This window comes from Rhodotorula graminis (assembly GCF_001329695.1).
Source record: "Rhodotorula graminis WP1 unplaced genomic scaffold RHOBAscaffold_1, whole genome shotgun sequence".
In the NCBI taxonomy this organism is placed as follows: Eukaryota; Fungi; Basidiomycota; class Microbotryomycetes; order Sporidiobolales; family Sporidiobolaceae; genus Rhodotorula; species Rhodotorula graminis.
The window spans coordinates 457,083-471,151 of NW_017264928.1; the positions used below are offsets into that span (position 1 = coordinate 457,083).

Consider the following 14,069-nt stretch of genomic DNA (forward strand, 5'->3'; position numbering starts at 1 on the left):
CTCGTCCTCGAGCGACCTTCTCAAACTCGCTCTCGGTCACGAGAACGGCTCGAACGACGCACATCGTACTGCAGCGCCTGCGCCGAGCTACGTCAAAAGTCCTGCTCAAGTCCTCGTCTCCTGGAAATTCGAAAAGAGTCCTTCGTCCAGCTTCGGCTCGTTCACACTCGCGACCCTGCTCTTCTCGCCCGCCCGCCCGCCCGCCCGCCCGCCCGCCGTCTAGAGCGTGTAGGTCGAGAAAGTCTGCGCGCCCGAGTCGATCATGAGGCCGTACCGGGCGGCCTGCGCCAGGCTGCCGTCGCTCGTGTCGCCCGAGCAGTCGAAGAAGTTGACGCCGCCGACTCGGGAGCGGAACGCCTGGCGCGCCTTGTACCAGATAGTGCCCGGTGCGTCGGTCCTGTGCGAGGAGAGCGATTGCGAGGACGAGACGGGGCAGAAAGGTCAGGTCTTGGTCGCCGACTGAGCCCGAGAGAGAGAGAGGAAGAGAGAGAGGAGGAGCGAGAGAGAGAGAGAGGGGACGCACGAGATGAACTCGCTCGTCGTCGGGTTGTAGAGCGTCCACGTGTGCGCGTAGCTGACCTCCTGGATCTTGCGGAAGCCCGACGACGGCTTGAACTTGGGCACAAGGTCCTTGTACAGGTACTGCCCGTTGTTGCCGATGTAGCTCCCGCACGTCGAGCCGCTCGTCGCAAACTGGTACGCGATCGTCGTCGTGCCGTCAGGGCACGTCTTGAGCGTGTAGGGCTGCTTGACGTAGTAGCCGTACGCATACATGGGCAGGCCGACGAGCTGGGGACGGGCGACGAGGGTGCGGGTGTGCCGGGAGAAGGTGAGGAGCGGACGAGGAGGCGTGGAGCAGGATGCGGTCGGTTTGGGAAGGGAGGCGAACAGGAGAGGGGTAGGGGTGGAGAGAGAGGGTCCGGGTGGACGAGGCCGAGGGAGCGCGAGGGCAAGTGGGAGGACGGCGACGAGGGCGCGGTTGCAGGGAGGTAGAGAGAGTTTGTCGGGGAGGGAGGAAAGGGAGAAAGAGGAAGGAATGTCAGTCGGGCTCATCGAAGAGACCGGACTTGGGAAGGTCGAGCGCACGATGTGGCTGCCCGAGAAGCCGGCCTTGAGGTACAACGAGATACTGCAGGCAGGACCGAGAGTGTCAGGCCTCTCGAGAGGATCGATAAAGGTAAGACGACCACGCACCCGCTGTAGACCGAGTAGGGGTTCCCGGCCGGCGCGCAACCGGCAGACCATGGCGAGTTTGGGCCCGTGTAGCCGTTCCAGGTGCCCGTGATATCGTACGACATTATAGTCAGGTAGTCGAGCTGAGCGGCAAAGGGCTTCATGTCGGCGAGGATCTCGCCCGACGCGCCGACGACGCCGCTGACCGGGACCGCCATCGACAGGCGCGTGTTGATGCCGGCGACTGAGCGCAGGGTCTGGAGGAAGAGCAGGAGGTTGGCGGCGTCGGACGGGCTGAAGATGTTCCCCTGGTCGGTCGGCGTATTCATGAACTCCCAGTCAATGTCGATGCTGCGGGACAGCGAACGAGTGGGTCAGAATCGGCCTCGCTCGAGAGGTAGAGACGACGAGACGCACCCGTCAAAGCCGTACTGCTGCATGACGGCGACGAGCGTGCGAGCAAACGTGTTTCGAGACGTGGCGGTGGCGACGTGCGTCGAGAAGTACCTGCTCGACGAGGAAGAGGTCAGGGACGACGTCCGGGCGCGAGGTCCGACAAAAAGGCTTGGGGACGCACTGCGAGCCGGTCCACCCCCCGACAGTGTACGAGACTGTCACTCCTGCGGCATGAGCACGAGTGACAAAGTCGCGAATGAGCGAGTCGTCGATGCCGGCTTGCGAAATCGTCGACGCCTGCGGACGAGCAAATCGTCAATTCCTCGCTCGCGACGAGCGGAACGAGGTGCTCGTGACTCACGCTCGGCGTAGTCGTGAAGACGAAATAGTCCAAGTGCGTGTACTTGTTGTAGGGAACGTCCTGGGTGAGGAGGAGGTCAGGCCTCGCGCACACGACCGAGGAGAGAGGCTGAGGACGCACCGCCGGCGACATTTGATAAGACGGGAAGTAGGCCGACAGGACCTTCTTGCCGGTGAAGCCCTTGCCGTACGTCTGCGCAGAGACCACAAGGCTGGAAGCGGCGGCGAGGAGGAAGAAGACGGGTCGGACCATGGTCGAGGAGCGACAAGGATGGACTGGAGCCGAGGGACGCTGATCAAGTGGGGTGCGTCGGCTCTGCTGACGAGGTTACGGCCGGCCTGCTGGCCCAAGAGGTGCTCGAGAGGTTGTGCGACGGCGGTGTTTGCTCGACGAGGGAGCGCGCGAGGTGGATGAACGAGTGACGGAAGGTGGGACGGGCCGGCGGCCGAGTCGATGCGGCGCGAGTGTGCGGCGGCTGCACAGAGCGCTGCGAGCTGGAGAGAGCTTATGGAGGAGGAGAGAGCGAGGGAGGAGCACATCGAGAATGCGGAGACGGCGCGCTGCCCGATCGCTCGCGTCGCGCCTTTTTCGCAAATGCCGGGCGCACCGGGTGCCTGATGCCATCTGCGCGGTCAAGCACTCGACGAGGTACACAGTCATGAGGGTGTCGCTCGCGGAGAGGAGCCGGGACGCAGAGCTGGCCGGCGAGGAGGCTCGCGCGCAGCGACAGGTTCGCGGCATCTCGCAGCTCGCTCACAAGCCGGGGCGCTCGCAACGAGAGAGGACAGCGTCCATTGCAGCTCGAGGTATTGCACAAGGACTTGGCGCCCGACAGCGAGCAGGTCGCGTTCGACGCGCGAACGACCCTCCACCCTCGCCTTCCTCGTCTCGACGCCGCTCGTGCCCATCGCCCGCCGCCGTCGCTCGCCGCTGCTCACTTCGACGCCTCGAGTGCGGCGGCGCAGATCTCGGCGAACCGAATCGTCGCCTCGTCCTCGCCTTTGCGAGCGTAGACCTGCAGGCCGATCGGCAAGTCGCGGTACGCCTCGGCGTCGTAGCGCTCGTAGTTGAGCTTGTCGAATGGGCTCGCAAAGGCGTGCGCGTTGGCCTTGACGTCGAGGGCCGGGTCGACCGTAGTGACGGGAAACGAGGCGCTCGGAAAGTCGCAAAGGTTGCAGACCGCCTGAGGAACGACCGAGTTAGCGCGACGGCAGAAGAAAGGGGAGAGAGAGAGCGACAGGGCGCACCGTGTACAAGTTTTCGAGGGCGTCGTCGTGCCGAAAGCTCGGGTAGGGCGCGGTCGGCGAGATGACGGCGTCGATCGGGCGGCCCGTGCCGGTCCTCGGCTTGGTCGCCTCCCAGTCGTCGAGCTGCTCCTTGACCCAGTGACGCCGCTTGAGGCACAGCTGCCAGTAGTCGTGCGTGCTGAGCTGAGGCGCCGGTGCCGAAGCCAGAGAAGCGGCAAAGATGGGCGGCTCGCCGGACAGGGCGCACTCGCGCTTGACCTCCTCGTCGCCGGCCGCCGAGAAGAACGAGTTCTGGGGAACGGGGCCGGCGAGGTTAGACACGATTTGAGACGTCGAGAAGGGACGCAAGGACGCACAAGGATGGCCTCGCCGGTGGCGGCGTCGGGAGGCGAGTAGTCGAGCACTGCGGCAAGGTCGAGGAGAGCGTCAAGGGCAATGTCGCGAACACAAGTTCTGGAGGACGGGACGACGCACCTTTGTGACCTTGAGCGACGAGGGCCGTCTCGAGCATGTCCATCGCGCGCAGGTACGGCGGATCGGGCTTGACGACGCCGTTGTTGCGGTTGAAGCCGAAGCAGAGCGACTTGCCGCCGTTGTGCTCGACCAGGCGGTAGGCCGACTCGTTCCAGGGCATGCGGAGCGCTAGAGGGTCGAGATTCCACGGCTCGGTGTCGACGACGGCCTTGAAAAACGTCTTGAGCCCGTCGACCGAGACCGAGAGCGGGCCGAGGACCGACTGGATGCCCTCGAAGCCCTGCATGGCGTTCGACGTGCCGCAGAACGGGATGCGGTTGTACGAGGGCCGCAAGCCGTAGATGCCGCAGAAAGAGGCGGGTACGCTGCGGCAGAAAGGGAGGTGCGGTCAGTCGACCGAGACGAGGCTGACGGGGTGGGCCGAGGAGAGGAGAAGGAGGACGCACCGAACCGAGCCACCGAGGTCCGTACCGACGCCGAGAGGTGAGCCATGTAGGGCAATGAGCGCGCCCTCACCTCCAGACGAGCCACCGGACGAGAGCGCTCGGTTCCACGGGTTGAGCGTCCGACCGTGCAAATTGCAGACGGTCTCGCCCGACATGAGGGCTTGGGGCATGTTGGTGTGGCAGTACAGGACGGCGCCTTGGGCGAGGAGGCAGTCGACGACGACGGCGTTCTTCTTGGCGACGCGCCCGACCCAGCCGACGTAACACAGGTCCATCTGCTCGCCCTCGACGTCGATCTGGTTCTTGAGCGAGATCGGCAAGCCATGAAGAGGGCCCGTCGGCTGCAGGAGGAGCGAGTCAGCATGCGGCTCGAGAGCGACGTCGAGAGGGGAAAGAGCGAGAGGGGGGGGGGGGGGGGGAAGACGCACGCCGTTGGTCGCAAACTCGGCGTCGAGCCACTTTGCGCGCTCGATGGCGCGGTCAAAGAAGACTTGCGTGAGGCAGTTGGTCTGTGGGCGAGCACGCGCAGGCGCAAGAGGTGGGTGAGCCGGGTTTCCCTCATCAACCAACAGCGAGGAGGGAGGAGGAGGAACGAGAGACGCACAAGCTTGTGGGCAAGGACGGCTCGCCGACAGAAGGCACGCTGCGGCGACGACCATGTCAGGCTCTTGTCGCACCGCCTCGATAGCGCAGGACCGAGAGAGAGAGGGAGACGCACCGTCACCTCCTCCGCACTCCACTCGCCCGACCTGAGCCTCGTCAACAGGCCCTCGACGCTCGAGCCAGTCATCTCGAGCTCGGCTGCCGACAGCACGCCCTCGAGCGGCACCTGCGCCACGTTCAACACCTCGCGCGCGACCTCGAACGGTGCCGCCGCGCCCAACCCGCTCGCCTCGATCTTGCTCGCCAACCGCGCTCGCTCCTGCGCCGCCAGGCTCTGCCAGGGGGCGTCGGCGGTCATGATGGATGCTCTGTGGAGGAGGGAGAAGCAGTCTGTCCACATCAGGTGCGTCCTCGGGTCTCTGCCGCCCGTCTCCCTGCGGCGCTAGTTCGAGTCGGCCGTGCCGTCGCTGACCGCCTATCTTTGTTCCGCGCCCCAGATCGTGCGCTCCAAGTGCTCCTTCTAGCCGCCCCCCGAGCACCGAGCTTCTGCCGGCCGCCGTCGTCGAGCTGCCGCAACACGATGCCGACGACTCGTGGCTGGGCCTCGTCTCGTCGCTCCTCGTCGAGCAACGTTTGCGCTGCGCTCCGAGGTGTGCTACAGCGACATGCTCAGCCAGCCTCCCGGGCGTGCTCAGAAGCCGCCAGCTCCCACCGTCGGCGGCGCCGGAGCTTATCTCCCCGGCTGCCGACGGCTTGTCGACTACGAAGCTTGCCCCGCTTCTCGCTGCGAGTCGCACACGCGCTAGTCCTGCGCAGGAAGGACAGACCTATCCCGCAATCGCGGCGACGACGGGCTCTTTGCGCCCTCTTCTCCGCCGCTCCTCGCCTCCCTCCTTCTCGCCCGACGCCGCCTGGGTCTCCTCCACCTCCCTACCTGCGCTCCACTCGACTCGCCCGGCGCGCCAGCCACTCGACGTCTCCCTCCCTACATCACGCTCGCCAAAGAACGTCCAGCACGGCACAGCATGACCGACGCAGTGGGTTACCCTGAGGGCAGCCGCGAGTTCACGAGGCTCCTGGGCCCAGGAGTCGGTTACGGCGTCGTCGTTGGCGTGGGAGCCTTCTTCGCGATCGCGATGAGTGAGTCCCTGCATCAGACGCGTGCCTCGAGAACCGGCCTGACCGCGATTCTTCATCCCGACGCAGTCCTCCTCACTCGGGTTCAAGCCAAGTTCTCCCGTCTCGATCCCGGCTCGGCCAACGAGTTTGCGACGGCGTCGAGGAGTGTCAAGCCCGGCCTGATTTGCTGCGGGTGCGTTGCTCTTTCGACGAGCCTTCCTCCTCTCCTTCCTCCTCTTCTTCCTCCTCTTCTTCTTCCTCGTCTGACTGGCCTTCTCTTTGCCTCGACAGCATCGTCTCGGCCTGGACATGGTACGCCTGCCTTCCCCCTCGACTTCTCTGTCTCGAGCCTGAGCGTATCCTGGTTCTGCAGGTCGGCCACCCTGCTGCAGTCGTCCGCCTCGACCTACGCCAACGGCCTTTCGAGTTCTTGGCAGTACGCGGTAGGCGGCTCGTTGCAGATTGCTGTCTTTGCGGCCGTCGCCGCCAAGGTCAAGCAGAATGGTGCGTCAGAAGAGGTCGGCGAGCCGAGATCCTCGTGCACGGACCCTACTGACCCTCTTTCCCTCCTTTCCTCTCCCCTCTGTGCCCCACTACCTCTGCCCGTCCCCCGCACTGCAGCCGGCGGAGCCGTCACGTTCGCCGAGATCGTGCGGGCGCGTTACGGCCGCGCGTGCCACCTCCTCTTTACGTTCTACTCGCTCGTCTGCGCACACATCGTCACGGGCTCGCTCATCCTCGGCGCCTCGGCAACCTTCAACGCAATGACGGGCGCCAACATCATCGCGTGCAACTTCCTCCTGCCGCTCGGGATCGCTGTCTACGTGCGTCCACCTCTCGCCTTGAGCCGACACGTCCCTGACCCTCTTTTTCCCGAGCAGGTCGTCGCGGGAGGACTACGGGCGACGTTCATCGTGGACTTCTTGCACACAGTTTGCGTCTTCGTCATCCTCTACATCTTCGCGTTCACGCTGTACGGCTCCTCGGACGTCATCGGCTCGCCGGGCAAGCTGTACGACCTCCTCCAGCAGGCCGCCGTCCTCGCTCCCGTCGACGGCAATGCCGGCGGATCCTACACGACGATGAACTCGCAGGGGGGTATGCTTTTCGGCGGCTGCACGGTGCGTCCCTCGCCCTCCTCCTCTCCTCGATCGACCGTTATTGACTCTGTCGGCCGCCTTCCAGATCGCGACAGGGTTCGCCGGCGTCGTCTGCGACCAGGGCTATTGTTGCGTCATGAGCAAGGCGGCCGGGGCCGTGTACAGCGACCTGACCTCCCTGCCTCCCCCGCAGGCAACGCGCCATCGCCTCACGGCCCGAGTCGACGACCAAGGCGTACATGCTCGGCGCCATCAGCTGGTTCTCGATCCCGTTCGCCTTTGGCACGATGATGGGCTTGGGGGCTCGAGCGCTCGTCACGAACCCGGCGTTCCCGACGTACCCGTACGCGCTGTCGGCGTCGCAAGTTTCCGCCGGGCTCGTCGCGCCGGCCACTGCGGCGACCCTCATGGGCAAGTCGGGCGCCATCGCGGTCCTGCTCATCGTGTTCATGGTGCGTCCCCTCTCTCTCTCTCTCTGGCCCTCACCGACCGGGACGCGAACTGACTTTGTCGGCCTTCCCAAATCGCCTCGTCCTCAGGCTGCAACTTCGGCGTGCTCGGCCGAGCTCATCGCCGTCTCGTCGCTCGTTGTGCGTGACTGCATCGGCATGTACAAGACGCTCTCGGGCCACCAGGTGCGTCGAGTCTCATCCGCGGTCGCGTCTTGTCGGGCACGAACGCTCACCCGTCGCGCGTTGGTCGCAGATGGTCTTTGCGAGTCACTGCGTGATCGTCGGCTACGCCATCTGGGGCGGCGCCTTTTCCTGCATCCTCCACGTCGCGAGCATCGACCTCGGCTGGGTAAGCTTTGGCGCGCTCCTCGTTCCCGACCCTCGAGCGACCTTCCTGACCCTTGTCGACTTTTTGCGTGCAGCTCTTCTACGTCCAAGGCGTCCTCCTCACGCCTGCTGTTGTGCCCATCGCGATGACGGTCATCTCGAAGCGGCAGAGCAAATACGCCGCGTTCTACGGCACCCTGTTCGGCACGGCATGCGGCTTGTTCGGCTGGCTCTACGGCTGCAAGCGCATCTACGGCGAGGTCAACGTCGCGTGAGTATACTCTCTCTTCCACGCTTTCCCTCTTCCTCGCCTCGAGCAGCACTGACCCCTCGCGTTCGACAGCAACCTCGCCCTCCCGTACTCGGCCATCTCGGGCTCGGCACCTGGCCTCGTCATGTCGAGCCTGGCTTCTTTCATCATCACCGCCATTAGTGCGTCCCCTCTCGAGCGTATTGGCGGCCTTGTAGACCGCCTCGACGCGATCAGGGGCAGGAACTGACTCTTCTGCCGCCGGCACCTGCAGAGCCCGACAACTACGACTGGAAAGGGACAAGGGCCATCGCCCTCTCGGACTCGAACGAGCCGGCCGAGGGTACCGTGGTCAAGGCGTCGGCCGACACCGACAGCGAGGCTGAGAAGAAGGACGAGCCGACCGGCGAGGCGCGAATTGCCGACTCGGACGAGGTCCTCCCGCCGACGATGGAGGAGCAGGCCGCCGCCAACCCGCCGCTCGACCTCGCCAAGCTGCAGCGCACTTTCGTGCGCGCATGCTGGATCTCGGGCATCTTCTCGTTCATCGTCACCATCGTCATCCCACTTCCGCTCTTCTTCTCGCACTACATCTTCTCGAGGCGGTTCTTCGAGGCTTGGTGCGGCGTGTCTCTCGCCTGGGTCCTCCTCGCCGGTATCTTCTGCATGTGCGTGCTCGTCCCTTCATTTCCCCTCTCTGGCGCCCGTCGGCCTCCTGCGCTTGCTCGCCGTCACTCACGAGGTCGGTCTTTCCCCGTCGACAGGATCCTGCCGGTGTGGGAGTCGCGCAACGAGGTCTTCATCCTCGCACGGTCAACGCTGCGGGTGGCCTCGGGCCGCACGAGGAAGGAGCAGGCCGTCGCTTGAGTCGGCGAGACGTGCGACAGGGCGCGAGGGCGCTTGAGCCGCTCAAGGTGCCACGACGAGCTTGAGCCTGGAGGTCCTTTCTTCCTCTCTTGTGTGTAGATAAGAATGTACTTTCGGTGCCACGCATGAACGCTAGAGTCGTCGGTCGTGCGAGAGCGAGGGTCGCTGCTAGACGCTCAGGCCGCCGTCGATTCTCGCTCTGTTTTCGTCGTTCCTCTCGCTCTCTCTTCCTCGGCACAGCGGTCCGGCTGGCTTGCGCAGGCTTCTGTGACGCTACGTGTTGGCCAGTGCAGGCGCAGTGGCCGCCCTGAGCACGTCGTCGGAGAGCGATTCTCATCAGCTCCTCGACATTCGACGGCAGTTTCCAGTCGTCGCTCTCCCACTCTGCTGAGCGCTGAGCTTGCGCCGATTCGTTCGCGGCGCAAATGCGATCGGGCTGAGGTCTCGGCCGGAGAGTGAAAGCGCTCGAGCCTCTGCGCCGGGTCCTCCGAGCCCGGGCGGTCGCTCGGACAAGGGCAGCTCGCAGTGGCTCTCGCTCTCCTCCCACCACCTCACCTCGCCTTCGCTGCCGAGTCCGCTAGTCGGCACACCACACTCGTTTGACCCACACTCGTTCCCCGCGACGCGCGCCGCACCTCGCCCTCGCCGCCGACCCCGCGCCCTCTGTGCACACGCCGCCTCCTCTCGCACCCCCTCCAGCTCGAGGCCGCCAGCGCGTCAAGCGCCCATCCCGACAGCAGTCGACACCATGTCGTACCAGCGCAGCGACCCACGTTCGCTCCCCCTCCCTGCCCTTCCTTCGCCGTCCCTCGCTTCGCCGCCGCCCGCCATTGTCGTCCACCCGTTCCTCGCCCAATCTGCGGCTCAGCAACAGCCCCAGCTCAGCACCTATACCCCTTCGTCGTACCCGCACGGGCCCGCCTCGCCGCACTACTCGCCGCACCCGCCGCGCCGCTCGGCGGCCGAGGAGGAGAAGGACGCCTACTTTGCGCGGTCGGCGTCGGTCGACTCGTACGGCTCGTACTCGCACGATGAGCACTGGGCCGACGTCCACTCGCCGGGTGCCGCACCGCTGTCGGTCGGCGGCAAGCCCGCCCCCATCCTCCTCCCGCCGCCGCGCGCCGCGTTCGTAACCGAGCCGGGCTCGCCACGCTCGCCGATGAGCCTCAAGCAGGCCATGGCGTTCGGCGACGTCGGCAACGTCCTCGACGAGAAGGTCGGCGGGCGCGGCGCGGCCGACATGCGCAAGTTGGGCCTCGACTGGGCGCGGTTCTCGCGCGTGGTCAAGAAGAGCGAGGCCGAGAAGGAGAGCGAGTGGCTCAAACGCAAGCAGGGCATCGCCAAGAAGTGGTGGGTCATCGGCTGGGCGGGATCCGTCGCCGTCATCATCGCGTGCGTCCACCTCTCTCTCCGTCCTGCAGAACTCGTTCTCGAGGCGCACAAGCCTAACTGCTTCGTGTTTGCCTCCTCAGCATCATCATTGCGCTCGTCGTCCACTTCAAGAGCCCGTCGAGCGACACGGCGCCGACCGTCTCGCAGCTCGAAGGTGAGCTCTCCTCCTGCATCGTTGCGGCGAAAAGGCGGTCCGAGCGGGCTCAGCGGCGCGCGACGCTCTCGGCCCGTCATGGGCGGTCGGCCGTCTTCCAGAGCCTGACTCTCCCTCTTGCTCGCGCTCGCAGGGAAGAACTCGTCGATGGTCAACTCGAGCTCGTCCGCACCCGTGTCGCTACTGCCGCACTCGGACGCCGTGCCTGTCGCCGCCCGAGTCGAGACAAGCTCGTCGGTCAACCAGCCCGTCATGTCGACGGCGGCCTGGCGTGACCTCGGCGAGGACGACACGAGCGTTCCCGCCAGCTCGACAGAGCGGCAGGTTGCGCCCGACGTCGAGGCGACGACGTCGACCATGTCACGCCCGCTCGCCCGCGCGACTGCCGCAACGACGTCGCTCACCTTGTCACCTCCCTCCACGACATCTGCTCGCGTCACCGCCCGCTCGACATCCTCAGCCACGACGACGTCCGCATCGACCGCCACGACGACCTCGTCCCCGTCTCGCTCGAGCTCGACTGCAGCAGCCCCGTCCTCGGCCGGCTTCGACCCCGACCGACGCAGCAAGCGCTGGCTCCGCTTCGGCCAGGACGGCAAGGCCGAGCGCGGCGACCGCAAAGCGTGGGACGCCGTCGAGTTCGTGCACTTCCCGATTGGCGACGCGAGGAGGAAGCGGGACCACGGCGTCGGCGCTCATTGAGCCAGCGTGCGACGCCCTTCTCGCCTCTCGACGGCGAGGCTGTATACCCGGGGCGTCGCAGCGCCTGAGCGCCCGAGCGCCCGAGCCCCCTCTCGACCATTCACCTTCTTCCTCGCCCCGTCGCTGTCCCTCTCCCCCTTTCTGTCGATACCCGCCGTAGCCCGAGCACTCTTTGCAAGTCGAGCATTGTCGAGCAGCTGAACAGCGCGAGGAGGACGATGCCAAAGCGAGAGAGAGATGGAGGCGGAAAAAGGAAAGGGCGCCCGGTGCGCGGCTCAACCGGCTCGGAGGATCCTGGCCGTTCCCTGCTCGTCTCGCTCTTCGACACCTCTTGCACGCTCGAGCACAGCCATGCTGCACGCTCCCACCCAGCACAGCGTGACCGCCTCGGACCTGTCGGTCCTGCAGGCCCTCACGCAGGACCAACCTCCCTCGGCTCACCTCATCGCCGGACCAGGAGGAGGGCCGCCTCGCCCGCACGCCTCGACCTCGCGCCAGCCCAGTCGCACCGACCGCCGCCCACCCGTCGACCCGCTCATGATCGCCGCCGCCGCGAGCGCAGGTCCTCAGTGAGTTTCATCTCCCCCCTCCCCTGCCCTCCCTTCCAACTCAACCGGCGGCCTTGTCGAGGGCCGATCAAGGCTCTTGTCGGGCGCAAGGACACTGTCGCAGAGCCGCGAGACCTCGACGAGCTGCGCTCGAGCAACCTGGGCCCCATCTCCTGGACGCAATCGCTCACCTCGCCTCTCCTCCCTCTCTCGCAGAGTGACCCGCAACCACTACTTCCACACCTTCTTCCCGCAAAACCTAGCCTATGCCCCCTGCGACGACGAGCGCCTGTCGGCCGCCGCGACAATGGCCCAGCGCCCCAAGATGGAGTCGCGTCAGGCGCCCCGCACCATCCGCCTCCAGGTCGAGGACGAGGACCGGCGGCGGCGCGAGCGCTCCGAGCGACACCGAGACGAGCAGGCGGCTAAGGAGCGCACCGCGCACGACGCCGCCGTCGCCGACAAGCCGCAGGCCGTCGCCGTCCCGACCCGCAACGGCGGGTTCGACTTCCACGACGACGGCCGGCTCGACTCGAAGCACGCGCACGACACGCGCAGGAGCGAGTCGGCCCCGTCGGCGCAGGTCCACCACCTCAAGGACGACGCCCTCGTCGAGCTTCTGCGGCAACCGTCGACCCCGCCTCTCCTCGAGCGCCCCCTCACCGAGGTCCCCTTCCCTACCTCGGGCGCCGAGTCCGCCGTCAAGCCCGAGTCGCCCTTGTTCCCGCCGTCGACCTCGACCGCCGCCGCCACGGCGTCGCCAGCCGAGCACGGCGACCTCCCACCGCTCGAGGTGCAGTGCCGCGTGCGCACCCGCATCCCGACCCCGCACGGCCACATCTTCCTCCACCTGTACACCAACAACCACGACAACAAGGAGCACCTCGCCTTTGTCGCCGACCACGCCCAAATGGCCTCGACGTCGCTCACGACCAACGCCGTCGAGGGCACGCCCATCGTCGCCGAGACGGGCGAGCGCCGCCTGCTGCCGTTCATCCGCTCGCGCACGCTCGACGCCAAGTGGCACGACGGCGAGACGGACGAGGAGCGCATCGTGCGCGGCGCCTATGTCGGTCGCCTGAGCGCGACCTCGCACGTCGCGTCGCTCGCCAACCCGCACTCGCTCGACCCGGCGAGCTCGTCGACGCACCCTCCTCACGGCCACCACCATCACCACCACCACCACCACAACGACCAGTGCCGCCACGCCCACCCCTCCTCGTCTGCACCACCCCTCGCGCCCACCGAGCCGCCTCTCGTCCGCATCCACTCCGAGTGCTTCACGGGCGAGACGATCGGCTCGCAGCGGTGCGACTGCGGCGAGCAGCTCGACGAGGCGTTCCGCCTGATCACGATGGCCGGCCGAGGCGTCGTCGTCTACCTGCGGCAGGAGGGCCGCGGCATCGGGCTCCTCGAGAAGATGCGCGCCTATAACCTGCAGGACCTCGGGCACGACACGGTCACGGCCAACCTTATGCTCGGCCACGGCGCCGACATGCGCACGTACGGCATCGCCGGCGCCATCCTGCGCGACCTCGGCGTCGCCAACAGCGGCGTCCGCCTCCTCACCAACAACCCGGACAAGATCCGCCAGATCGAGGGCGAGGGCGTCAGCGTCGTCGAGCGCGTCGCCATGGTGCCTCGCAGCTGGCTCATCGCCGAGGAGGAGGCGGCGGCAGCGGCGAGGCGCTCGGCGCGCAAGGGTTCGGCGGGCAGCGGCGGCGGCAGCACCCGCAAGACGGGCGCCCGAGGGCGCAAGAACGGCGCCTCGCGAGCGTCGCACGGGCTCCTCGGCAGCTCGGTCGCGTCGCTCGCGCCGTCCGAGGGCTCGTTCCGCCCGAGCTACTCGCGCTCGGCCTCGGCCGCGTCGTCGGCCGCGCCCTCGGGCCTGTCAACCCGCGCCGCCTCGGACGGCGACGAGGAGGCGCCGTACGGCTCGGACGACGGCGACGACGACGACGTCGACTCGGACGGCGGCTCGTCGACCTCGGACGCGCACACCGACTCGTCCTTGGCGTACCACCTTCGTCGAGCAGGCGTCGGCATGATCGGCGCATCGACGACGAGCAGCCCCGAGCTCGACAAGTACCTCAAGACCAAGATTGAGCGCATGGGCCACATGCTCACGGCGCCCGAGCAGCAGGCGGTCCGCAACCGGGTCATGGGCGGCGGCGGCGGCGGCGCGGGAGCGAGCGCGCACCCGCTCAGCGAGAGCACGTCGGCGCTCCCTGCGCGCGAGGAGGGCGACGAGGAGCAGGCATAGATGGCGGCGGTTCGAGCATTATCTTGCGCAGCTTGACTTGTACAGTAGAGATCAAGAGCGGCAACGAGCAGTTCCACTTTCGTCCGTCCTCTCTCTCTCTCGCTCTCGTCCGGCGCTCCCGAACTCGGCGTATCAAGCGTGAAGCGGTCGAGCCGAGAGCGAGGGCACAGAGAGCGACCTGCAGCTCGACCTCAG

The 14,069-nt window shown here is 66.7% G+C and overlaps 5 protein-coding genes across 5 annotated transcripts; 3 read left to right on the top strand and 2 right to left on the bottom strand.

The window, feature by feature from the left end:
- Window positions 1–52: 52 nt before the first annotated feature.
- On the bottom strand, window positions 53–2,347 carry RHOBADRAFT_50571 (glycoside hydrolase family 18 protein). Its single transcript, XM_018415385.1, has 9 exons — window positions 2,051–2,347; window positions 1,931–1,990; window positions 1,751–1,866; window positions 1,591–1,680; window positions 1,195–1,524; window positions 1,087–1,129; window positions 524–789; window positions 252–397; window positions 53–196 (listed from the first exon to the last, which is right to left on the bottom strand). Exons 1-9 carry the CDS (start codon window positions 2,180–2,182, stop codon window positions 162–164), a joined length of 1,218 nt encoding a protein of 405 aa, XP_018274102.1. The 5' UTR covers window positions 2,183–2,347; the 3' UTR covers window positions 53–161.
- A 360-nt stretch (window positions 2,348–2,707) lies between these two features.
- RHOBADRAFT_22984 (uncharacterized protein) lies at window positions 2,708–4,920 on the bottom strand. Its single transcript, XM_018412587.1, has 8 exons — window positions 4,816–4,920; window positions 4,702–4,740; window positions 4,526–4,606; window positions 4,098–4,438; window positions 3,652–4,016; window positions 3,534–3,580; window positions 3,178–3,468; window positions 2,708–3,113 (listed from the first exon to the last, which is right to left on the bottom strand). Exons 1-8 carry the CDS (start codon window positions 4,885–4,887, stop codon window positions 2,865–2,867), a joined length of 1,485 nt encoding a protein of 494 aa, XP_018274103.1. The 5' UTR covers window positions 4,888–4,920; the 3' UTR covers window positions 2,708–2,864.
- An 805-nt stretch (window positions 4,921–5,725) lies between these two features.
- On the top strand, window positions 5,726–8,815 carry RHOBADRAFT_50573 (uncharacterized protein; the record flags this gene model as incomplete). The annotated part of the gene is made up of 14 exons (XM_018415386.1): window positions 5,726–5,840; window positions 5,907–6,012; window positions 6,111–6,131; window positions 6,193–6,323; window positions 6,441–6,643; window positions 6,701–6,940; window positions 7,005–7,078; window positions 7,113–7,371; window positions 7,459–7,554; window positions 7,625–7,720; window positions 7,794–7,969; window positions 8,042–8,130; window positions 8,223–8,616; window positions 8,713–8,815. 14 exons carry the CDS (start codon window positions 5,726–5,728, stop codon window positions 8,813–8,815), a joined length of 2,103 nt encoding a protein of 700 aa, XP_018274104.1.
- Window positions 8,816–9,563: 748 nt separating this feature from the next.
- Window positions 9,564–11,063, top strand: RHOBADRAFT_50574 (uncharacterized protein; the record flags this gene model as incomplete). Its single annotated transcript, XM_018415387.1, has 3 exons — window positions 9,564–10,207; window positions 10,288–10,361; window positions 10,495–11,063. 3 exons carry the CDS (start codon window positions 9,564–9,566, stop codon window positions 11,061–11,063), a joined length of 1,287 nt encoding a protein of 428 aa, XP_018274105.1.
- A 351-nt stretch (window positions 11,064–11,414) lies between these two features.
- Window positions 11,415–13,955, top strand: RHOBADRAFT_50575 (uncharacterized protein; the record flags this gene model as incomplete). The annotated part of the gene is made up of 2 exons (XM_018415388.1): window positions 11,415–11,632; window positions 11,828–13,955. The coding sequence occupies 2 exons, from the start codon at window positions 11,415–11,417 to the stop codon at window positions 13,872–13,874; spliced, it is 2,265 nt and encodes a 754-aa protein (XP_018274106.1). The 3' UTR covers window positions 13,875–13,955.
- Window positions 13,956–14,069: the final 114 nt, after the last annotated feature.